Source organism: Scyliorhinus canicula, chromosome 14 (assembly GCF_902713615.1).
Source record: "Scyliorhinus canicula chromosome 14, sScyCan1.1, whole genome shotgun sequence".
Taxonomy (NCBI): Eukaryota; Metazoa; Chordata; class Chondrichthyes; order Carcharhiniformes; family Scyliorhinidae; genus Scyliorhinus; species Scyliorhinus canicula.
In genome coordinates this window covers 95,282,613-95,307,037 of record NC_052159.1, presented here as the reverse complement: position 1 = coordinate 95,307,037, position 24,425 = coordinate 95,282,613, and the positions used below count along the sequence as shown (strand labels likewise).

At 47.0% G+C, this 24,425-nt stretch overlaps 1 protein-coding gene across 3 annotated transcripts in view; it reads left to right on the top strand.

The window, feature by feature from the left end:
- The first annotated feature begins 6,296 nt into the window (after positions 1-6,296).
- The window catches only part of mtmr2 (myotubularin related protein 2), a 95,305-nt gene continuing 77,176 nt past the window's right edge, over positions 6,297-24,425 (top strand). The window contains exons 1-3 of one of the 3 annotated variants that reach the window (XM_038817759.1): positions 6,297-6,364; positions 12,737-12,833; positions 23,076-23,151. In XM_038817759.1, coding sequence (XP_038673687.1) covers positions 12,786-12,833; positions 23,076-23,151 — 124 coding nt within the window. In that variant the 5' untranslated portion in view covers positions 6,297-6,364; positions 12,737-12,785. Of the gene's footprint in view, positions 6,365-12,287; positions 12,319-12,548; positions 12,569-12,736; positions 12,834-23,075; positions 23,152-24,425 lie in introns of those variants that run through there. The other 2 variants (XM_038817760.1, XM_038817761.1) reach the window with 2 other exon arrangements.

The following is a 24,425-nucleotide window of genomic DNA, read 5'->3' as shown; positions in this document are numbered from 1 at the left end:
GAGGAGGGAGAGATGGGGGAGGGGAGAGCAGGAGGAGGGAGGGGGAGAGAGGAGGAGGAGATGGGGGGAGGAGGAGGGGAATGGGGGAAGGGAGGAGGGGAATGGGGGAAGGGAGGAGGGGAATGGGGGAAGGGAGGAGGAGGAGGGATGGAGGGGGAAGAGAGGAGGGGGAGCGAGGAGGAGGAGGGAGGGAGGGGGATGGAGGGAGGGAGGCGAGGCGGAGGGAGGGGGTGAGAGGAGGAGGGAGGGAGGGGAGAGAGGAGGAGGGGAGAGACGAGGTGGGAGGGAGGAGGAGGGGGGGAGAGGGGGAGGTGGAGAGGGAGAGGCAGAGGGAGGGAGAGGTGAGGCGGGAGGGAGGGAGGGGTGAGGCGGAGGGAGGGAGGGGTGAGAGGAGGAGGGAAGGAGGGGGTGAGAGAGGAGGAGGGAGGGAGGGGTTAGAGGGGGGAGGGAGGGGGAGAGGAGGGGGGAGGGTGGGAGGAGGAGGAGGGAGAGAGGGGTTAGAGGGGGAGAGGAGGGAGAGAGGAGGTGGTGGAGCGGGGGGGGGAGAGGAGGAGGAGGTGGGAGGAGGATGGGAGAAGAGGAGGGAGGGGGAGAGGAGGAGGGAAGGGGAGGAGGGAAGGGGAGGAGGGGATGGGAGAGAGGAGGAAGAGGGACGGGGAGAGAGGAGGAGGGTGGGGGGAGAGAGGAGGAGGGGAGGAGGATGGGAGGAGGAGGGGGAGAGATGGGGGGAGGGGAGAGGAGGAGGAGGGAGGGGGAGAGAGGAGGATGAGGAGAAGGGGGGAGGAGGAGGAGGATGAGGAGAAGGGGGGAGGAGGAGGAGGATGAGGAGAAGGGGGGAGGAGGAGGGGAATGGGGGAAGGGAGGAGGAGGAGGGATGGAGGGGGGAGAGAGGAGGGGGAGGGGGGCGAGGCGGAGGGAGGGAGGGGGTGAGAGGAGGAGGAGGGAGGGAGGGGGAGAGAGGAGGAGGGGAGAGACTAGGTGGGAGGGAGGGGGAGAGGAGGAGGAGGGGGAGAGGGGGAGGTGGGGAGGGAGAGGAGGAGGAGGGGGTTGAGAGGGAGAGGAGGGAGGGGGAGAGGCGGAGGAGGGAGGGGGAGAGGAGGAGGAGGGAGGGGGAGAGAGGAGGGGGGAGAGGAGGAGGGGGGAGAGGAGGAGGAGGGAGGGGAGTGGAGGAGGAGGGAGGGGGAAGAGAGGAGGAGGGGGAGGGGGAGAGGGAGGAGGAGGGGAGGAGGAGGGAAGGAGAGGCGAGAGGCGGAGGGAGGGAGAGGTGAGAGGCGGGGTGAGGAGGAGGGAGGGAGGGAGGGGGTGAGAGAGGAGGAGGGAGGGGTTAGAGGAGGGAGGGGTTAGAGAGGAGGAGGGAGGGGGGAGAGGAGGAGGGAGGGGGAGAGGAGGAGGAGGGAGAGAGGAGGTGGGGGAGGGGAGGAGGAGGGGGGAGGAGGGGCAGAGGAGGAGGGGGAGGAGCTGGGAGGAGGATGGGAGAAGAGGAGGGAGGGAGGAGGAGGGAGGGAAGGGGAGAGGGGGAAGGGGGAGGAGGGACGGGGAGAGCGGAGGAGAGGGACGGGGAGAGAGGAGGAGGGCGGGGGGAGAGAGGAGGAGGGAGGGGGAGAAAAAGGAGGGGGGGAGGAGAAAAAGGAGGGGAGGAGGGAGTGGGGAGAAAAAGGAGGGGAGGAGGGAGGGGGGAGAGGGGAGGGAGGGGGAGCAAGGAGCAGGAGGGAGGGAGGGCGATAGAGGCGGGGAGGAAGGTTGGGGTGAGAGGAGGGGGAGAGGAGGAGGGAGGGAGAGGTGAGAGAGGTGAGAGAGGAGGAGGGAGGAGGGGGTGAGAGAGGAGGAGGGAGGGAGGGGGTAGAGAGGCGGAGTGAGGGAGGGAGGGGGAGAGGGGAGGAGGGAGGGAGGTGGAGAGGAGGGAGGGAGGGGGAGAGAGGAAGGGGAGGGAGGGGGAGAGGAAGGGGAGGGAGGGGGAGAGGGGGAGGAGGTAGAAGGGGGAGAGGGAGAGGAGGAGGAGGGAGCGAGGAGAGGAGGAGGAGGGAGCGAGGAGAGGAGGAGGAGGGAGCGGGGAGAGGAGGAGGAGGGAGGGGGGAGAGGAGGAGGAGGGAGGGGGGAGAGGAGGAGGAGGAGGAGGGAGCGGGGAGAGGAGGAGGAGGGAGCGGGGAGAGAGGAGGATGGGAGGAGGAGGAGGGGGGAGAGATGGGGGGAGGGGAGAGGAGGAGGAGGTAGGGGGAGAGAGGAGGAGTTGGAGAAGGGGGGAGGAGGAGGGGAATGGGGGAAGGGAGGAGGAGGGATGGAGGGGGGAGAGAGGAGGTGGAGGGTGGGAGGGGGATGGAGAGAGGGGGCGAGGCGGAGGGAGGGGGTGAGAGGAGGAGGAGGAGGGAGGGGGAGCGAGGAGGGTGGGAGGGGGATGGAGGGAGGGGGGCGAGGCGGAGGGAGGGGGTGAGAGGAGGAGGAGGAGGGAGGGAGGGGAGAGAGGGGGAGGGGGATAGATGAGGTGGGAGGGAGGGGGAGAGGAGGAGGAGGAGGGGGGAGGTGGAGAGGGAGAGGAGCAGGAGGAGGAGGGGGTTGAGAGGGAGAGGGGGAGAGGAGGAGGAGGGAGGGAGGGGGAGAGAGGAGTTGGGAGGGGGGAGAGGAGGAGGAGGGAGGGGAAGAGAGGAGGAGGGAGGGGAAGAGAGGAGGGGGAGGTGGAGAGGGAGAGGAGCAGGAGGAGGAGGGGGGAGAGGAGGAGGAGGAGGGAGGGGGAGAGAGGAGTTGGGAGGGGGGAGAGGAGGAGGAGGGAGGGGAAGAGAGGAGGAGGGAGGGGGAGAGGGAGGAGGAGGGGGAGAGGGAGGAGGAGGGAGACAGTGGAAGGAGGGGGAGAGGGGATGGGTTGGGGAAAGGAGGGGACGGGGAGTAGAGGAGGGGGCAGAGGACGGGAGACAGGGAGAGGAGGAAGTGTGGGGGACCGGGAGCTGAAAAGGGGGACTGAGAATATGGAGGTGGAGGAGAGGAAGAGGAGGAGGAGCAGAAGTGGTGGAGGAGGTGTGAGTGAAAGGAGGAGCATAAATTGGGGAGGGTGGGAAGGGTGGAGGATGGGGTGTGGAGGGAAAGATGAGGGAGGGGTGAAGTCGAGAGGACTGAAGGGGGAGGTCGAGGGAGTGGAGCAGGGCATGAGGGAAGGAGGAAGTGGGTGGAGGTAGGGGTAATGTAGTGAAGAATATAGGGGAGGATGCAGTGAGCTAAGGTGTGGAAGACTCAACAGGTGAGGAAGGACGCCTGCTGGAGGGGAGGAGGGACAGTGAGAATGGAGGGATGTAGGAGGAGTGGGGAGGAGGAGGCATCGGGGTGGAAGAGAATAAGAGTGGATGAGGAAGATTGGATGGGAAGGAGATGCAGGAGGAAAAGGGGTGGAAGAGGGGAGCGTGATAGGAGGAAAGAATGAGGTGGTACAGGTGGAGGGAGGGTGCGAAGGGAGGCTAAGAGGGTGTGGAGGGAAGGAAGAGGGAGAGAGGGGGAGACAGAAGGAGGGACGGCAGGCCGAGGGAGGGGAGAAGACGAAGAGGACTGTAGGGGAAGGTCGAGGGTGTGGAGCAGAGCATGAGGCAGGAGAGAGAGTGGCAGGTAACAGATCGAGGGAGAGGCTGAGGAAGAAGATGGAGGGAGGCGGAGGATGCAGTGAAGAATGGAGGGGGAGGATGCAGCGATTTAGGGAAAGGAAGAAGCAGCAAGGAGGGAGGCATATGTTGGGAGAATGGTGGGAGGTAGGGAGACGTAAGAAGTGGAAGGATGTAGACATGCAAGTGAGGCATAGGATTGAGGAAGGGTAGGAAAGAGGAGGAAGAAGACGGAGGGGGAACAGGACAGATGGAAAGGGAAGAATGGGGAAATGTGAGGACACATTGTGGATGAGTGGAGGGAGGGAGAGGAGATTGACAACGGAGGGAGTGACAGGAAGGACAGGGATGAGGAGAGGGGATGCGGAGGGAGGAGATGTAAGGGAGAGGGGAGGAAGGAAGGAAGCGGGAGGGAGGAGGAGCGGGAGAGGGAGGATGGGGAGTGAAGAGGATGGGAAGAAGGGTACGGGTAGTGGAGGAGGGGGCAGAGGACAGGAGATGGGGAGATGCGGTGGGCGTGGGAGGGGATGGGGCGGACATGAATGGACGGGGGGGTTAGGGAGAGAGGTGGATGGGAAGCAAGTGTGAGGGTGAAGGAGGGTGCTAGGAGTAAGGGAAGCGATACGAGGACAGAATGAGATATGGAGGACGGGGAGCGGTAGCTGGCTAGTCGGGGAAGGGAGCATGGAGTTGGGGTGCGAGGGAGGAAGGGGTGGAGGGGGAGAATGAGGAGAGGATGGGAGGGGAGAGGAGAGGTAGAACAGATGGAAAGCGAGAGGAAATATGGAGAGGGAAAGAAGGTTGGGGAGAACGAGGGAGATAGGGAAGGAGGAGAAATCAACACATCAATCTTGTGTTGGTTTGCGATATTGGTTCTTGTCTTCTCCTTATTTGGGTAACTTTTTGTCCACACTCCTCCTCCGCTTGAGAACTCATTATAGTGTCCATTTTGTTGGCCTGGTTGAGATGAGCTCAATTCAGATGAAAGCAGCAATGAAGCGAGGAGCTATTTCGGTTTGTGTGGCATGGACGCAGAGCAGGATGGGTTTATCTACTCAGTCATTGATCGAAGATCAACTCGCTCAAAGTTGATGTATCTGGGTACGTAGTCTGAAAAGCAGTAAGGATGATCTGATAAAATATCCAAGAGTATCTGTTGGATATTATCTGACCTTTGCACATGTTGCAAAATTACAAGACAACCTTGGGATTGAAATATTTTAATCCTGTGATTTACCAATGATTCATTTTGATATATTTTTTGAATGTGGTTGGTTATGTGCATCTATATTTGTATTTTACATAGAATAATAAAGTTGTGTTGAAATGTCTTGGTTTTCTCACAAGTAAAGAGCTGGAGCAGTTTCAATGATGTCTTCACAAGGCTGTGTTAGTGTATCATTTGGATTTGTTTATTGTCACGTGTACCGAGGTACAGTGGAAAGTATTTTTCTGCGAGCAGCTCAACAGATCATTAAGTACATGAAAAGGAAATAAAAGAAAATACATAATAGGGCAACACAAGGTACACAATGTAACACTGGCATCGGGTGAAGCATACAGGGGTGTAGTGTTAATGATGCCAGTCTATAGGAGGGTAATTTAGGAGTCTGGTAACAGTGGGGAAGAAGCTGTTTTTGAATCTGTTCGTGCGTGTTCTCAGACTTTTGTATCTCCTGCCCGATGGAAGAAGTTGGAAGAGTGAGTCAGCTGGATGGGAGGGGTCTTTGATTATGCTGCCCGCTTTCCCCAGGCAGTGGGAGATGTAGGTGGAGTGAGTGTCTGGGAGGCAGATTTGTGTGATGGACTGGGCTGTGTTCACGACTCTCTGAAGTTTCTTGTGGTCTTGGGCTGAGCAGTTGCCATACCAGGCTGTGATGCAGCCATATAGGATGCTTTCTATTGTGCATCTGTAAAAGTTGGTAAGCTCTGAATTGATTGAAATGTTGACTGTCTTTTGCAAGGCAGTGGAAGGCTTTGAATTGTGTGTTTTTCTTATTGGTTTTGCTGACATCTGAGATACCTTTCTATTGTGTCATATCTGGAATGGTCAATGATAGAAGCTTTCGATTGGGATACTAGAACATAAAAGCAGTACTTCTCTGCATTTTACACACAGCTAATGCATCAATGGAAGGCTGTGTTCAAGATGTTTATAATGCTGCCTTTTGGAGCCTACTTCAATATCGCCTACTTCAATGTGAATGTTTGTAGCTGAACAGGTAGTAGGGAGAAATAAATAACCCTCTTGAGCAATGCAGGTCAATTTAGTAACCAAGTTAAAAACACCCCAATTGGCTTTTCATTTCATAGAATCCCTACCATGCCGAAGGAGGCCATTCAGCCCATTGAGTCTGCACTGACCCTTGGGATGAGCACCCTACTTAGGCCCACTCCCCCACCCCATCCGTGTAACCCCACCTAACTTTTTGGACCCGAAGGGGCAATTTTAGCATGGCCCATCCACCTAACCTGCACACCTTTGGACTGTGGGAGGAAACCGGAGCACCCAGAAGAAACTTGCGCAGGTAGAGGGAGAACGTGCAAGCTCCACACTGGCAGTCAGCCGAGGTCGGAATTGAACCCAGGACCCTGGAGCTGTGAGGCAACAGTGCTAACCACCATTTCTTGTGGCTTTATTCCACTAGCAAGAGAGTCTCAAACTTTATCTATTTTAATCAACAGTTACTAGTCCCTAGCCTGGATCGTACCATAGACATTGGGGTTTGGTCTCAGATCATAACAGATTTCATCTGACCGTATAGATGCTTTCGACATGAAGACAAGTAAGTGAATTATAAAATTCTCCAAATCATAACCACAAGAAAAAAAATTCTTGTTGAATAGGCTCTTCTCTGAAAGGAAACAATTGGTCTTTTGAATAGAAATGTCAGGCAAGTGTAATTTCAAATGCCATTCATCATTATAGGAACATAAAATTGTGCAACATGGAATGAGTCAGTCTTCATCAAGCCAAACAATTGGAGAAATAAATCCTAACCTCTGGAATATACTGTTTTTGTGCATCACGGGTGCTGTCAGGTTGGTGCCATTGCCAGTAATGTGGTACTGTATTTACATCATCAAACATTTGGTGGAAGCTTTGTACCAACAACCCTGTGCATCACTTTGCCACATCTTGCCCAAAGGCACCAATAGAAAGTGTTTCATCCTCGGTTTTCAGGGCAGGAGGGGGGGGGGGGGGGGGGCGGCGGCGGCGGTGTAACAGGGAAATTACAGCAATTCCACTGCATTTCTTTGAGTGTCATGTTGTCTGGGGTGGAGTTTTCTTTTATAGTTACTTGTTGACAAACCTAGGTGAAGAGCAAAGGTCTGTGGTTTGGGATTATTGAACCACTTTTTGGTTAGTGGATCAATGTTTTTCAAGGAACAATTTAATCCCAAATTTGACAGTGACCAGGAATTATGTGGTCAGGTTGCTCATTCTCCCTGCCATCTCTGCTCTCATGCACCCAGGCTGTAAGAGTCTCATATCTGTTGGGAAAATGCAAGGCTGAGATTCCTCCAATGTTACACTCTGGATCTCCAAAGCTATGTCACTCATCATCACATCCTCCTGTCCCTGATCACAAACCAAATCTGAAGTACTTAACTAATGGGTGTGGCTGACTCCTGATACAGTGCACAGATATCATTTTCCCTCCCTGATGCATCGCAGTGTTCCAAACATATATTCCCAGCCCACCAACTTTGAGCTTGTGCCTACAGTTAAAAGGAGTTAAGATAGTGTGTCAACAATTTCTTTAAAGACCAAAATTTAACCTTGAAAAGGTGCCGGGGTGGCTTAAGGATCCAAATTCCATATTGGGGCAGATGGCGATGAGCTTTTGTTGGGGTTCTAGTCTGAAATTTACCTCAAGCACGGTGGTGGAGTCAATGCTGAGGATTTGGAGACAGTTTAGGCAGCATTTTAAGCTCGGATCCATGTCACTGTTGCCCCTTTTTGTGGGAATCGCTGCTTTGTGTTGGCAGAGTTGGACTCGAGGTTTAGGTCCTGTGGGGGGAAGGGACTGAAGAGGTTCGGGGACATTTTTGTGGAGGGTAGTTTGTTGGATTTGAGGAGCTGTTGGACAAATTCCAACTACCGAGTCTAATTTATTTAGGTATCTCCAAGTGCATGATTTCCTGAGTAAGGATATTGTGTTGCTTTCTCAGACACCTTCACCCTCCCTCATGAATAGTTCCTATCTCTGGCCAAAGTGGGTGAGGGAAAAATTTCATGCATCTATGGGCAGATATTGGCTCCAGAGCAGGTTCCGTTGGATGAGATGAGGAGGAAGTCGGAGGGGGAGGTGCGTCCGTTTTTTGAGGGAGGGGTGTGGAGTGAGACTCTACATTGAGCGAACTTAATCTCCTCCTGTACTGGGCTCACCTTGATTCAGTTCAAGGTGGTGCACAGGGTGCATCTGACTCGGACTAGGATGATATTTTTCTCGGGGGTGGAAGATAGGTGCGAACGGTGTTTTCTGGGACCAGTGAATCATATCCATATGATCTGGTCATGTCTTAAACTTGTGGCTTTTGGATCTCCTTCTTTAACACCATGTCAGGGATTCTTGATATCGACTGGAGTCGTCCGCTGGTGGCCATTTTCGGGGTCTCGGACTCACCAATGCTGCAGACGGGGGTGAAGGTGAATGTCCTCGCCTTTACCTTATTGATAGCCCAGAGGCAAGTTCTGTTGGATGAAGTTCTCCCACTCCGCCCAGCGCCTCAGCATCATTGGGTGATCTAATGGATTTCATGTATCTTGAGAAGGTCAAGTACACCATTAGAGGGTCAGTAGAGGGAATTTTATTTGAGATGGCAGCCATTCATTTCCCTTTTCAAAGAGTTAGTCACCGCCAGCTGTTGGGGGTGGGGGGGGGGGGGGGTAATTAGTTATCAGTTGGGGTTTTCTTTATTTTGTTTTAGTTATAGGGGTGTGGGTCGAAAATGATTGAAATGTGTTATTCATGTACTGTATCTAGATGTATATTTAGTAATTGTGGATTTATTTTGTGATGAAAAATTCTTTTTAATAAAAATATTTGAAAAAAATGATTTCAGTAGAGGAACAGTTAGAAATGACAATTTCTTTTAGTTGGCAAAAAATGCTTTAAAAAAAATAATTGTGGTTCAAAGGAAGATAGACAATAGGTAAATTTGGTCGAGTGAGAGAATTTTTGATGTTGAAGGTTGAAGTGGAGCAATTTGTGGAATTAAGATGAGCAGCAAGGTTGTTAAAATGAGCATAAATGCGCATTAATGCTCATTCTGACAATGATGTTATAGTAGACAGTAAGAGATAAATTAGAATAAATAATTATTAAGGTGAAACTTAAATTTCATTTAGTGATGGATCTGGATAAAATGACTGAAAATGCAAAAACAGGTTTTCACGTGATGCTAAGAATATTAAATTCCAACAGAAGAAAATAAGACTGAAATTTAATAAGAATATTATGAATATTTCATGTATGGGTCCAAGGCATAGGGCCTAAATGATGGGTTGATTTAAATGGGCAGTATTGCCTTTTACCCACCTTCCAGCTTGAGGAAAAGAAGGTACAGAACACCTCCCATGGGTTCCTTGATCACTGACTTTGATTCTAACTCTCTCCTGGTTCAGTTGATTAAATATGAGGTGGCAGTTGGAATGTTGCAATCAGCCTCCATGGACACAAGAAAGCGAAAACCACCCAGTTTCCTGACTAATTTGCGGGTGAATGCTGGGAAATCCACTTGTATGGACACTGGGTGAGGATGGGAATTAGCTCAGTTTTGATGCCCACTGACTTTGAGTCATACTTAGTAGACACAAACACGAAGAATGGCCACTTGAACAAGAGGCTGACGGGTGCCCCATGTTTGTGGAACTGTAACAGGTCATAGTTTATGTGAGCAGGAAGTATTCTATTTACTTCCTGTTAGGTTGTGGTAAAATGTTGACATTGTCTGTGTGAGAGGGATCAATTTTTGGGAATTACTTAGATCCTTTTAGGTAATTCCTGCCACATGGGCTTGCAGAGCCAGCGGTTTTTGCTCGCGTCTATTTGACCTTGAGAAAGTGATGGTGAGCTGCCCTTTTTTCTGATTCACCAGTTTTTGTACTGAATGTGTTCCCATAGTACTGTTTGACAGGGAGCTTCAGGATTTTGACCTTGTGACAATGATGAAATGGTGATATGTTAAATTCTAATGCAGTGGAGGAAATGTTGGCTTCATGCATTTGTTGCCTTTATCCTTCTCTTTGGGTTTGTTGCTGCCGAAGCCTTGCCAAGTTGCATTCAGCAGATAGAACACATTGTACTCATGGTGTGCTGGTCGAGGGAGTTGATGTATATACTAGTGAATGGGTTGCTGATCAGGTGAACTGTGTGCCATGAATAATGCTGAGCTTCCTGTTTTGCAGTTGCATCCAGAAAAGCAAGTTGAGAGTATTGCATCATATTCCTGACTTGAGCCTTGTGGTGGAGAGCAATTATGGAGTCAGGAGATGGACACCTAACCTCTGACATATTTTTGTAGCCATAGTATTTATGTGACTGGAGTTTCTGGTCAATGGTGACCCCGCCCCCAAGGAGATTGATGGGAATGCCATTGCAAGCCATGGGGAAGTTGTTAGACCTGTTAGTTGGACTCATGTTGGCAATGGTCATTGATTGACATTTGTATGATACAGATGTTCCTTGTTTTATATCGACCTAAGCGTGGCTGTTACCAGGTGTTGTAATATGCAAGCCTGATTTGCTTCACTAACCAAGGAATTGCAGACTGAACTGATCTCGGAAGTTATCAGCAAACATCCCCCCCTTGTAACCTTTGGGACATCATAAAAAGAAGCAGAAGTAAGCCAGTCACCCTTTGAACTTGCTCCGCCATTCATTATGATCATGGCCGACCTAATTATAATTTATGATGAAGGGAAAGTCTGATGAAGCCACTGAAAATGCTCGCTCCTACGACACTGCTTAATGCTCCAAAATAATAGTCTCCAATGAAACATCCTCCTTTGTGTTCAGAATGGCATCCCCTGATTAGCATTGTCTTCAGTTTTACTGGTGGGTAATGGGTGTCCTTGGTTTCAAACTTGGCAGAATGCTACCTTGATTTTGGACAGTCGTTCTTGTCTTGCCTCTGGAATTCAGCTCTATTGGAAATAGAGTCATAGAATCAAAGCACAGAAGAGGCCTTTCGGCCCAACACATCTGTGCCGGTAAAATCAACCACCTAACCATTCCCATACCATTTTTCAACACTTGTCCCATCGCCTTGTATGCTTTGGCATTGTAAGTTTATATCTAAATACTTCTTAAATGTTATGAGGGTTTCTGCCTCCACCCCCACCCCCCTTTTTAGGCAGCAAATTTCAAACTCCCACCACCCTCTGGGTAAAAAACAAACTTTTCTTCACATCCCCTCTAAACCTCCTGCCCCTTACTTAAATCCATGCCCCTGGTCATTGACCCTTCCACCAAGGGTCTATCCAATCTCTCTTCCTAACTAAAACTCTCCTGCCCAGGCAACATCTTGGTAATTCTCTTCTGTACCCTTTCCAGGGCTGTTCCTCCTATAATGTGGATTCCAGAACACACAATACTCTAGCTGTAGCCTAATCAACATTTTATACAATTCCAGCATACCCTCCCTGCTCTTAAACTCTATGCCTCGGCTAATAAAGGCAAGTATATCATATGCCTACTTAACCACTGCATCCACCTGCTCTGCTGTCTTTAGGGTCGGGTGTACATGCACACCCAAGATCCTGCTGATCCTCGGTGCTTTCCAAGCTCGCCTTGTTTTTCCTGCCCAGGTTTATCACCTCATTATCCGGACTGAATTCCCTTTGCCACTGATCAGCCCATCTGACCAGCCAGTCTATATTCTCCTGTAAATGAAGGCTATCCGGGGACCTCACTATTTACCACTCCACCAATTTTCGTATCATCTACAAACTTACTAATCAACCCTCCTACATTCAAGTCTGAATCATTTATGTAAACTGCAAACAGCAAGGGCCCCAACACTGATCCCTCGGGACCCCAATGGACACAGACGTACCGTCCAAAAACCAACCTCGACCATCACCCTTCTTGCCACTCAGCCAATTTTGGATCGATTTTGCCAAATTTCCATGGATCTCATGGGCTCTTAACCTTCGTTGTCAGTCTCCCATATGGGGTCTTATCAAAAGCCTTGCTGAAGTCCAAATAGGCTACGTCAAATGCATTTCCCTCATTTACACACCTGATCCCTTATGAAAAATTCAACAAGCTGGTTGAAACCTAACAAAACCAGCTGACTGTTTATATCTCCAAATGCAGATTAATTCTATCTCTGGTTAATGAGCCCTGGAGCGGAGTGGTCCTGTTACAACTAAAACTGAGCATCTGTGAGCAATTTAGCAGTGCAACTCCTTCAACTCTTAGCTGATTGAGAATAGGTTCATTAGATGGTAACTGACTCGGCTGGATTTGTTCTACTTTCTGTGAGCTTGATATGAATGGCCAATTTTCCATATTTAGCAGATGCCAGTGTTCCTGATATACTGTGACAGCTTGTTTAGAAACACAGTTATTTCTGGAGTTTAAGTCTTTATCACGAGGGATGCTGTTTGGGGCTATAGCCGTTGATAGGTCCTCTGTGACCAATCCTTGATCCTGCATGTAATTAGCTGAAGACTGGCTTCTGTAATGTTGAGGTCCTCAGGAGCACACAAAGAAGGAACAAGTACTCGGTACTTCTGACTGAAATGTTTTTGCCAATGCCTCAGCATTGTCTTTTGCACACGTGCTGGGCTCTGCCATCATTGAAGATAAAAATATTAATTATCCCCTAACCATTTGCTACTGGATATGGAAGGATTGCAGAACTTTGGTTGTTTGCGGAATTAACAAATCATGAACCTTTGATTTCCTTAGCTTTGTCTGATGGATTGCGTCTTCTGTTATTCAGCATTCATGTAATGTTGAGACAGTTGATCATAGGTTAGTCTATATTGAAGACTGTTATGATGTATTGCAGCTGGCCTATATGCCCTTGAAACAAGGTCAGTTAGAACTGGGGTTTACTTTACACAAGTGGAGGATACCATATGAATTTGATCACCTCAGTATCAATTTGCACTTAACTACTTTTGTCCTTTCTTTCCATAGTGCCTCCTCATCTGTATCTGAGCAAACTGTGTACAAGACTACTGCAGTTATGCCCTCTGATTCTATTTCTCAAACAGATTTTTCTACAGATTTCAGGGTAGGTAGCTATGCATTAAAATGTGTTGCTTTGTCAGTGATTGAAAAAATATGGACGTGCCAACAAGCTCATTCTAAATGCTAGATTAACTGTTATTTGTAGTAGCCCAGCAGTTAAGTGATCACAATTCATTTGGAGCATTTAATAAAGGATAACAGAATTTTATTTATTATTGTTCAGTACTGCCTGGGTGTTTTAGTATCTGTTGAGAATTTAGATGCCGTGACTAGATCATCTAAGTGTTGTCCTGGATTAATGCCAGATCAGAGTACTTTTAAATGTTTCACAATTATTTTTTCTAGATTCTGCTTTTTAGCCCAGTTTTAACCAAGCATTAAAATGTGTGCAAAATCCTTTTGTTCAAATAATATTAATGAGGTGAGCCATGCTACAATCTTAAATGAGACCTGCAAAGGTTGATTAGGCTCCATGATGTACAGGAAACCATTTCTATGAATAGCAGATGTCTAGAAAAGGTTGTTCAGATTTGAGCAAAATAGTATTTTCTTTCTGCACAATTTGAACTCCATGTGTAGTGTTTGATATCTAGAACTACTCATTAATTGTGAAGTATTGTGGGAAATGTACAGGTGTTTTTTTTCATCTTGCAGAAGTTAAAAGCTTTGAGATAAATGTACTATTGCTACCAGCTGTCAACTTCCTTTTAGTGTTTTTATAGGTAAGCACCTATAATCCAAAGCTAGTGCAGATCTTGAAAGTTCCTTTTAAAGTACAGTATAGTGAACTTGCTGACTAATAAATTGGATTGTACTTTCAATCTGCAGCTTCTGACAGTACATGGTCTCACTGTTATCCTTGAGAGATAAATGTAACATTTTCTTATATAAATGCAATATTGTTAAATGCTTCTACTTTCCATTTGCACTTGTAAAAGGCCATTTAAAAATAATACTGCTTGCTATTACATGACAGGTTGCCGCAATGAATGTATTCTTGGCCCAAAACCTCCAATCTCCAGATTGTTGGAGACGGGATGTACAAATGAAGATGCCCATTGGGCCCTTGTGGAAGAGCTGATGCCCTGATCTCCATGAGAATTGCCTGGGAAGTTTGAACCTCCGGTGGGCAATTCCTCTGCTTCCTCGAACCCTCCACTCGTGTCTCTGACTCTGAGTTAGGGCTAGAGATTTTGGACAGTTCCTCAGTACTTATCTAAATAGTTACCTAGGAAATGTTAGACAGAAAAAACCTAGTCTTAACTCCTGGGTAACTACACAATTGACTCCCCCGAATCATTCCCCCGACCCCCGGATCATTCCCCCGACCTCCGAATCATTCCTACTGACCATCAATTATTCCCCCGACCCCACCTGCCCCTGCCTTCCACTCTACTATAAGCAGCGAGTTCTGTAAAAAAGGTTGTGTCTGGTTTTCACCCCAACTCCACTGTTCTGCGGTGAAGCTCTTTTCAGAGACACACTGCTTAGCATTTCTGGGAAAGCCCAGTTCAAAAGACACAAGTGAGAAATGCAGACCAGTGCCGAGTCAGGGGTAAGTTTTGGCAAAGCAGCAATCCAATGATGATTGCTGCTCTTTGGACAATCTAGGTCTGTGTTTCTTTATGTACTTTGGGTATGGGGAGAACCATATGTGACTTGCATGTTTAATATTCTAGCCTGCACGGCGTTAATGCAGATAATTTGACTGAAGTAATAGGTAATAGAACACTTTTAATGTGTTTGCACTAAGCAGCCTAATTTTAACACTTTCAGATTGCATATTAGTGACATTTACTTAAAACGATGAAATAACAGTGAGATGCTTTACTCTGAGACCTACATTTGAATTCAGGTGAAACTAATGGGGTGAAAAATAAAAATTCTGCATGCTTTATTGATCCAAGCTGAAATATATTCAGAATTATTCATTGCTTGTGATTGAATCATATTTATTTCAAGGGTATCAAGCAATGATGTGGATTTTGTTATGAGTGGTGAAGGAATGAAATTGAGTCGGAACAGAAATCTTGACTGTTTTATTTTTCTTCCTGTTTCCTGACCCAGGGCTGTGAAGGCCAATTGCAGTGCAGGCCACTCTCAATATGACATTTCCATTCCCCACAGTGGCCATCCTGATTAGTTTTAATTGAGCAAATCTTTATGCCTTTGCAGCTAGTTGGGTATTAGAATGAAATAAGTTCAGTTTTGATCCTTAAGAGTGTCCAGCGTGCCCAGTGCAATAAGTGGTGCATTTAACCATTGAGGTTCAAAGTTATCATGAAACAACACATTTAAATTTGGTTCCTGAGAAACCTAGTTCACAGAAGTTAGCTTAGCCTGCTTACGATGGAAAGATTTCCAATGAGAACTGGAAATAATTCAATTTGGATTAAAAGGATAAAGTTGAGACTTCTACCGTTTAATAACCACACATCTGATCGGATATTGAAACATCTAGTGAGGCAGTGGCATGGTGGTAATCTCACTGGACTCGTAACCCTGAGGCCCAGGCTCATGCTCTGGGGGGGGACGAGTTCAAATCCCATTAAGACAACTGGTAGAATTTAAATTCAAATACTAGGTCTGAAATTAAAAGCTAACCGTAATAATGGTGACCATGAAACTAGGTCTGAAATTAAAAGCTAGCCGTAGTAATGGTGACCATGAAACCATCATTGGTTGTCGTAAAAGTCCCATCTGGTTCACTAATGTCAAACAGGGAAGGAAATCGGCCATCCTTCCCTGCTCTGGCCTATATTTGATTCCAGAGCCACAGCGTTGTGGTTGACTATCAATGCGCGTGAAATGGCGAGCAAGTCACTCAATTGTATCCAAATTATTAACAAGAGAATGAAACTGGATGGAGCATCTAGATTCAATTAAGTACTGGAAAGGACAACAGCAAATCCAATCCTGGTTACCCTGCAAAGTTGTCCTTTCTAACACTTTGGGGGCTTGTGCCACATTCGGGAGAGCTGTGCCACAGACCAGTCGATCAACAGTCTGACATAGTCATACTCAGAGTCATACCTTATGGACAAAGCCCCAGATACCACCATTAGCATCCCTGGGTATGTCCTGTACCACTGGTAGGACAGACCCACTAGAGATGGCAGCACAGTGGTAGACAGTCAGGAGGGAGTTGCCCTTGCTGCGGACCCCATAAAGTCTCATGGGATCAGGTAAAACAGGGCACGGAAACCTTCTCTGATTACCACCCTATCACCCCCTACTCTCTCCCTGCCTTTGCCCCCCGTCAGCTGATGAATCATTACTCACTCATGTTTAATACCAATTTAAAGATAGCAAGGACTCCAATGTACTGTAGGTGGGAGACTTCAATGTCCGTCACCATGCGTGACCCAGTAGTACCACTACTGGTTAAGCTGTTCAAGTTCTAAAGGCTGCTTGTTCAGGCATGTAGTGAGGGAACTAATGAGAAGGAAAACCGACTCGATTACAATGGAGAGGAACATGTGATCTTGCAAGTTCTGCCTTGCATAAGTCCATGGGAACAGGAGGCCCTTTATTGAAAGCATATTTAACAACTGGAAACAAAGGAAAAAAACAGCTGTCTTATTGCTGTCTGACTTGAAAATGGAGATAGATGTCGCTGTGTGTGCAAAGTCAGGAAGCTACAGCTGTGGAAGTAGGATGCTTGGACGGGTTTGTTTTCTATTCTGAACAAAAACCGAACAGACTTCAGTGATTTGGAGAGACTTCAATGATTCCTCAAAGTGAACCTTTCAGCTTGAAGTCCATTTGACTGTACTGGTTGAGTGAAGGGGACATCATTCAAAAAGGACACCGGAATACACCCTGATGAGGTAGGGGGAAGAGAGCCTGCAGAAATGCCACAATGGATTTGGCCTTGGACCAGGCTGCATTTCTGTTGAGAGCATGTATAAACACCTGCGTGGGGTTTTCAGTTATCAAAAAGTTACGAAGGCATACCTTTTCTGTGGGCCAGTGGTTTGGTTTCTGATTTTCACTTGTTATGTCAGTTATCTTTGTCCGTATTTCAAGGAAAGTTGGATTAATTCACCAATTCTCAGCAGGACAGCGAATGGATACTGTAGTGTCTTGGCCAGTCTGTGATCTACAATTCCTGCTGGGGAATACATCAGTGTTTTATTCAGTACCCTTACAGTCAGAAAAGCGAACATAGTAATGATCATATCAGTCTGATTTTGATTTAAACACTGAGGGCACGATTTAACCAAATTCGATCGAAGTGTGATAGTGAGTGGGAAATGCCGGAGGTTTCCCAACAGCCGACCCGGTGAGACCGTTCACAGCGCCAGGGAACCTGGTTTGATTCCGGCTTTGGTCACTGTCTGTGGAGTCTGCATGTTTTCCCCGTGTTTGTGTGGGTTTCCTTCGGGTGCTCTGGTTTCCTCCCACAAGTCCTGAAAGACATGCTGTTGCGTGAGTTGGGCGTTCTGAATTCTCCCTCTGTGTACCTGAGCAGGTGCCGGGGTGTTGCCGACTTGGGGAGTTTCACAGTAACTTCATTGCTTTGTTAATGTAAACATACTTGTGACACTAATAAAGATTATTATTATGACTGGCCCGCCGGCTGATTCACAGGGACTGGACTCAGCAGCTCCTCAGCAACGATGGGAGTAGCACTTAAACCGATCCCGCAGAGCAAACCCCACACAGTGCACAGCCATGCCGCTGCGCAAACCAGCTCTACAATTTGGATATGACAATCTGGCCAGAATGATGGACGTGGTGAAGTCCCAATGGGACACCCTATATAATCTGTTCTGATTCAGTGAAAAATGGATCAGGAAGAATTATATTTTTAAAAGCAATTAATTCAATTTGGGTTGATCTAATTGCTATTTTTTTTCAAACCATTAGATAACGATCGTAATACTCGTGTGGTATGAGGACAATGGTTAGTAAAAAACATGCAAATCTGTGGCAAATAGATATATAACTTTCAAAGACATTAAGTGGTGCAAGTACATATCTAACAATAACAGCATCAAACCAAATAGAAATATTCTGAAATGGATGGAATGGAAAGTTAGAGAGACTGGTATTACTTTTGCAAAGTTCGTACGAAACTGGTGACGTATACAAGAAGGCTGCTTGCTACCACCACCTTGGAACAACTACGAATGGACAAATCACTGATGTCCCAAGAATGAATAAGATAAAAACATGATACAAAAATTGAACTTTAACCAAGAGCATAATGACTGTTACAGATTAATTATTGAATTTGGCAAAGAGGAATATATATTTTATTTTATTGATTAGTTTGTCTTCCACTTGTGCCTCAATTTGGTTAGTGTATATATGTAACCGGTCATAGGTAATGGCACGTATTGCATTCCAGAGTACAGAATAAGAGATCTATAGTATTTCTCAGCCGTACTGTTTTTTTACCTAGATATTGGGCAAAAGCAATTGTAGGAATGATGAGTTCCTCCAGCAGGAATTAATTGTGAAGCCATAACAAAGCATTGATAAGGTTCCCCACAGTCGGCTATTGCAGAAAATATGGAGGCTGGGGATTGAGGGTGATTTAGAGATGTGGATCAGAAATTGGCTAGTTGAAAGAAGACAGAGTGGTAGTTGATGGGAAATGTTCAGAATGGAGTTCAGTTATGAGTGGCGTACCACAAGGATCTGTTCTGGGGCCATTGCTGTTTGTCATTTTTATAAATGACCTAGAGGAGGGCGCAGAAGGATGGGTGAGTAAATTTGCAGACGACACTAAAGTCGGTGGAGTTGTAGACAGTGCGGAAGGATGTTGCAGGTTATAGAGGGACATAGATAAGCTGCAGAGCTGGGCTGAGAGGTGGCAAATGGAGTTTAATGTGGAGAAGTGTGAGGTGATTCACTTTGGAAAGAATAACAGGAATGCGGAATATTTAGCTAATGGTAAAATTCTTGGTAGTGTGGATGAGCAGAGGGATCTCGGTGTCCATGTACATAGATCCCTGAAAGTTGCCACCCAGGTTGATAGGGTTGTGAAGAAGGCCTATGGTGTGTTTGTCTTTATTGGTAGAGGGATTGAGTTCCGGAGCCATGAGGTCATGTTGCAGTTGTACAAAACTCTAGTACGGCCGCATTTGGAGTATTGCGTACAGTTCTGGTCGCCTCATTATAGGAAGGACGTGGAAGCTTTGGAACGGGTGCAGAGGAGATTTACCAGGATGTTGCCTGGTATGGAGGGAAAATCTTATGAGGAAAGGCTGATGGACTTGAGGTTGTTTTCGTTAGAGGGAAGAAGGTTAAGAGGTGACTTAATAGAGGCATACAAAATGATCAGAGGGTTAGATAGGGTGGACAGCGAGAGCCTTCTCCCGTGGATGGAGGTGGCTAGCACGAGGGGACATAGCCTTAAATTGAGGGGTAATAGATATAGGACAGAGGTCAGAGGTGGGTTTTTTACGCAAAGAGTGGTGAGGCCGTGGAATGCCCTACCTGCAACAGTAGTGAACTCGCCAACATTGAGGGCATTTAAAAGTTTATTGGATAAGCATATGGATGATAAGGGTATAGTGTAGGTTAGATGGCCATTAGTTTTTTTCCATGTCGGTGCAACATCGAGGGCCGAAGGGCCTGTACTGCGCTGTATCGTTCTATGTTCTAAAACAATGGATTTTCCCATTGCTTTGACGGATGAACGTTTAACAAAAAAAAGCCTAGTTTGTGGTTTATGTTACTTTGCCCCATGATGTTATGTTAAATCTCGATTTGCATAACTGATTGCAAATATTGCCAATGCAGTCAGTATCGGAGGGATGTGTGGAGACATTGGCTTTGCACTGCACTTGCTTGTTATGAAAGCACTTGACTGTTCTTCCCAAATGTTAAAATCGCTGATGACAGCAACGTTTTGGGTCTCCAAGTTTAATTTGTTCCCATGGATTGGGATCCATCTTGCAAGCTCTCAGGGTTAGCTTTCAGATTGTCATTATATCTAAGTTTAAGATGTTCTGTGGTGTAGATTACCATGCTCAGCAGCTGTATAGAGTGCTGTCTTTGGTATGCGTGAATCTTCCGTGCGAACCATATGACCAACCTAGCGCTGCTGAGCTCTGATGACAGGTGTGCAGGTCTCAGACATCAAAGATAGAATGCTTCTAGTTGCTTTGTAATGTTGGTTGTCCAAATCCCACACCCATAAAGAAGTGATGTAAGAACCACTGCCTGGTAGACTTTGATCATTGTTCTGAGACGAGCTCCATGCAAAGCCAAACGTTGAATTTGCCTTTTCCAGGTGTTGAATGATTTCCACATCCAGTGTAGTGTTATTAGAGAGGATGCTCCAAAATAACAGACTTCTGTACTGAACAGAGAGGTGTGTTATTGAAAGTGATTTTGAGGCATTTGAGTACTTGACCAAGGTTGTGTTGACACAAGATCTCTGTCTTCTTCAGACTTATTGCCAAGCCAAAGTGTCTGAGGCGAGGAAAAAGTGATCAACAAGCAGCTGAATGTCTTCCAGCGTTTGTGCCACGAGAGTGCATTTTTCCATGAACAAGAGTTCACCAGTCACTGTTTGGTAACTTTTGTACGAGCCTTGAGCAATTGCAAGTTCAAGGGGTTGTTGTATGTCCTGAATTGAATGTGTACTCCTGTGTCAACATTATTGAATTTGTAGGCCGAGAAGTTTATAGAAAACAGAGTTGGAGCCAATGAACAGCCATGCTTGGTGCTGTTGGTGATAGGAACTGCATTGGATGACTTGTATCACTTTGCCAACACTGTGAAAATGAGCAAATGACACTGATTATCTTTTCAGGGTAACCATATTTGCCAGAACCTTCCACAGGCCCTCCCAGTTTACTGTGTCAAAGCCCGTGGTCAGGTCAATGAACACCATATAGAGGTCCTTATTCTGATTGCAGGACTCTCTTGAATTTGACGTGCTGTCTTGCATGGAAGCCACACTGATTCTGAGTTTTGGAGGCGTTCTTGTAGTCTTGGACCACAGCACCCTGATACCAGATTAGTCGGAATTTACTTGTGAGTTTCCCAATCATGCAAGATCCTCCGTAGTTGAATACTTCAGGTGGGAAGCAATTTGATCCCAGCGACTGTACCATAGAAAGCTGCTTTATAACCTTTGTGACTTAGAACATAGAACAGTACAGCACAGAACAGGCCCTTCGGCCCTCGATGTTGTGCCGAGCAATGATCACCCTACTCAAACCCACGTATCCACCCTATACCCGTAACCCAACAACCCCCTCCCCCTCAACCTTACTTTTTAGGACACTACGGGCAATTTAGCATGGCCAATCCACCTAACCCGCACATCTTTGGACTGTGGGAGGAAACCGGAGCCCCGGAGGAAACCCACGCACACACGGGGAGGACGTGCAGACTCCGCACAGACAGTGACCCAAGCCGGGAATCGAACCTGGGACCCTGGAGCTGTGAAGCATTTATGCTAACCACCATGCTACCGTGCTGCCCCGCTTCTGCTTGAGAAGGATCGCGAACAAACTCTTCCAGAGTGTGGTGCCGTGGAACTCATTGAGTTGTATCACTGCACACTGAATTGTTGGTTTAGGAGATTGCTAAAGTGCTCTGCCTAATGAAGGATACGCATGCCTCTTGGTTAGGAAGTGACTGTTGGTTTTAGGGCCATAGACTGTTCACAGACCTTTGTGTGGAACTTTCAAGTTGTTTTATCAGTAGCTGCTTGAAGCTAATCAGCCTTGTTTTCCCACCATTGGTTGTTTTCTTTTAGTTTGGACTGCAGCATGTATTTTGTGTAATGGTATCTGCTGTTCCATGCTAATGGACTTCTTGTCAGGTATGTGAAATCTGTGCGTGTTACGCACTTTGTCCAGAAGCTTTTCTATCTCTTGGTGATTGTTGTGGAATCAGTCTTGGTGCATCTGTTTAATGAATCCTAGGACCTCAGATGCTATGCTGAAAGTAACATTCTTTAACCTTTTACAAGAATCTTCAATGGCATTATTGTCCTCTCTAATATCAGCATTTGCTGTGGCTAGTTTGTTTTCCGGTTCTTATCTCTTGGCCTTGTCTTTTAGAACAGATGCATCACGCTTCCTTTGTGGCTTGACTCTGTGTCAAAGCACCTTAGATTTTATCTTCAAAGACTCAATATGCCTGACGAGCCAAAAGCCAGGCCAGCATTCAGCATCTCTGAGGGAGCGAAAGAGGTGCATGTCCTTGAGATCTTTGTCGTACAATAACATAGTCCATCATGTACCATTGTTTGGATCTAGGGTGCATCCATGTTATTTTCAGTTTGTCTGTTTGCTGGCAGGTTGTTTGTGATGTTACGCCAAACTCACTGCACTTAGAAGTAGTTGGCCATTGGAGTTTGCTTTGCCAATACTGTGGTGCCCTAATACTCCAGGAAAACATTCAACATACAAATCCACATCAGAACACGATTCAGTAAAGCTGTTCCAATCTACAAAATGGGTAATGTGGAAATCCCCCCAAATCTGGAACTTTTCAAATTGGTATTGGGGATCCGTAGAAAATAAGTATCTGGACTTCTATTTTTAATATAAATGTAGAGTATCCAATTCTCTTTTTTTACAATTAAGGGGCAATTTAGCGTGGCCAATCCACCCAGCCTGCACATCTTTTTGGGTTGTGGGGGTGAGACCCACGCAGACAAGGGGGGAATGTGCAAACTCCACACAGACAAGGGCCCAGGATTAAACCTGGGTCCTCTGCGCTGTGAGGCAGCAGCACTGTGCCACCGTGCCACCCTGTATCTGAACTTCTAAAAGAGCTTTAATTAAAGTACTTCATGCCCCAGCAAGTCTTCGGTGAGCTGCAGTTGCCTCAAGGTTGCCACAAGCTTTATGCCCTGAATCATTGAAATTCTCTGGTTAAGATTATGATTTGTTGTCCTCTTTTTCATATTTTAAAAATAGGGCCTACCATAATGATCAGTAATTATCATCTTCCCATTTCTATCCAAGCCCTTTGTCTGAAACGGTGTATGCCAAGACACCTAATTATTTATTTCTGAGACTGCTTTGCCTCTCTAGCCGATGTTGTGACTCAGCCATTTCTTTGTCCTTTTTTTTGTCTTGTATTTATTTGTATCCCAGTAATTTAATGTTATGTTAGAACATCACACTTTTCGTTCAATATATGTGTCCCTAGTTGATTTCTGCGCTCCTGACAATAATATCAAAATGCTTTTCATTTTAGTAAAAAGGTTGTATATTAGAGTTATAAAATTTGGGCTGATATTAAGAAGCAAATATATTCTTTCTGTTCTGTCTGCTCATTGATTTGTATGTTCTGCTTTAAGGTTTTAAGGGATGGCAATAAGCTGGCTCAAATGGAAGAACCAACATTGCTACCAGGAGAATCCATGAAAGATATGGGTATGTGCAAATAATACAGATATATAAGTCCGCAGTACAAATTGTGTGCGTTCTTTTAACATGAGGTTAATTACTATTAATTGTTTAAAATGATTGAATTTTGGGCAGCAACGGCAGAAAGAGTGAGGGGATGGGTACAAGAACCCTCGGCAAAGACTGGGTACACGATCCCGGCAAAGACTGGGTACAAATGGAGGAGGCCTCCTGCAAAAAAACGGCCCTTCAGGCCCTAGCTACAGCAGAACTCCCATCCCCCTCAACAAGATACACAACGAGCCCAGTGATAGCGGCCATGCTGAGAACATGGACCCAGCTGAGACAACACTTCGGGCTAACTAAAATGCTCCCCATGGCCCCCATCTGCGGCAATCACAGATTCCCCCCCAGCCAGACTAGATACCACCTTCAAAAGATAAGAGGTGGAACGGAGGCCCACTGACAGTTGGGGACTTTTACATAGGGCACAGACTGGTAACACTGGGCGAACTGACGAGGAAGTAGAAACTACAAAAGGACAGGAAATGAGACACATCCAAATAAAACACTTCCTCCGCAAAGAGACAGTAAGGTACCCCAGTGCCCCCTAAACCACACTACTAGAGGACCTGATAGGCACAAGCAACAAGAATGGGGGGGGCTATTTGGGAAATATACAGAAAGTTGATGGACAGTGCTCGAACACCACTGGAGAAGACCAGACAAAAATGGGAGCACAAACTGGTGACAGAGGTATGGTGGGGACTCTGGCGCGAAGCACTGAGCAGGGCTAATTCCATCTCCTGCGCAAGGCTCAGCCTAATGCAGCTCAAAGTGGTGCACAGAGCGCACTTGACCAGAACCCGAATGTGCAGGTTCTTCCTGGAGATGGAGGATAAATGTGAACGATGCCAGAGGGGCCCGGCCAACCACACCCACATGTTTTGGGCTTGGCCCAAACTTGTTGGGTTCTGGACAGCCTTCTTTCTCCGAGGCAATGTCCAGGGTTGTGGGGGTGAGGGTAAGCCATGCCCAATAGTGGCAATCTTTGGGGTATGGGAGCAGCCAGAACTACACATGGGGAAGGAGGCTAATGCCCTTGCTTTTGCTTCCCTAACCGCACGCCGGAGAATCCTGCACCACCCACAGCTGCAGACTGGCTCGCTGATCTTTCGGAATTTCTTCACCTAGAGAAGATTAAGTACGCCACACGAGGGTCGGAGGAAGGCTTCCTGGATACTTGGGGGCGATTTGTCGGCCTGTTCCAAAACCTGTTTGAGGCCAGCAACGAGGAGTAA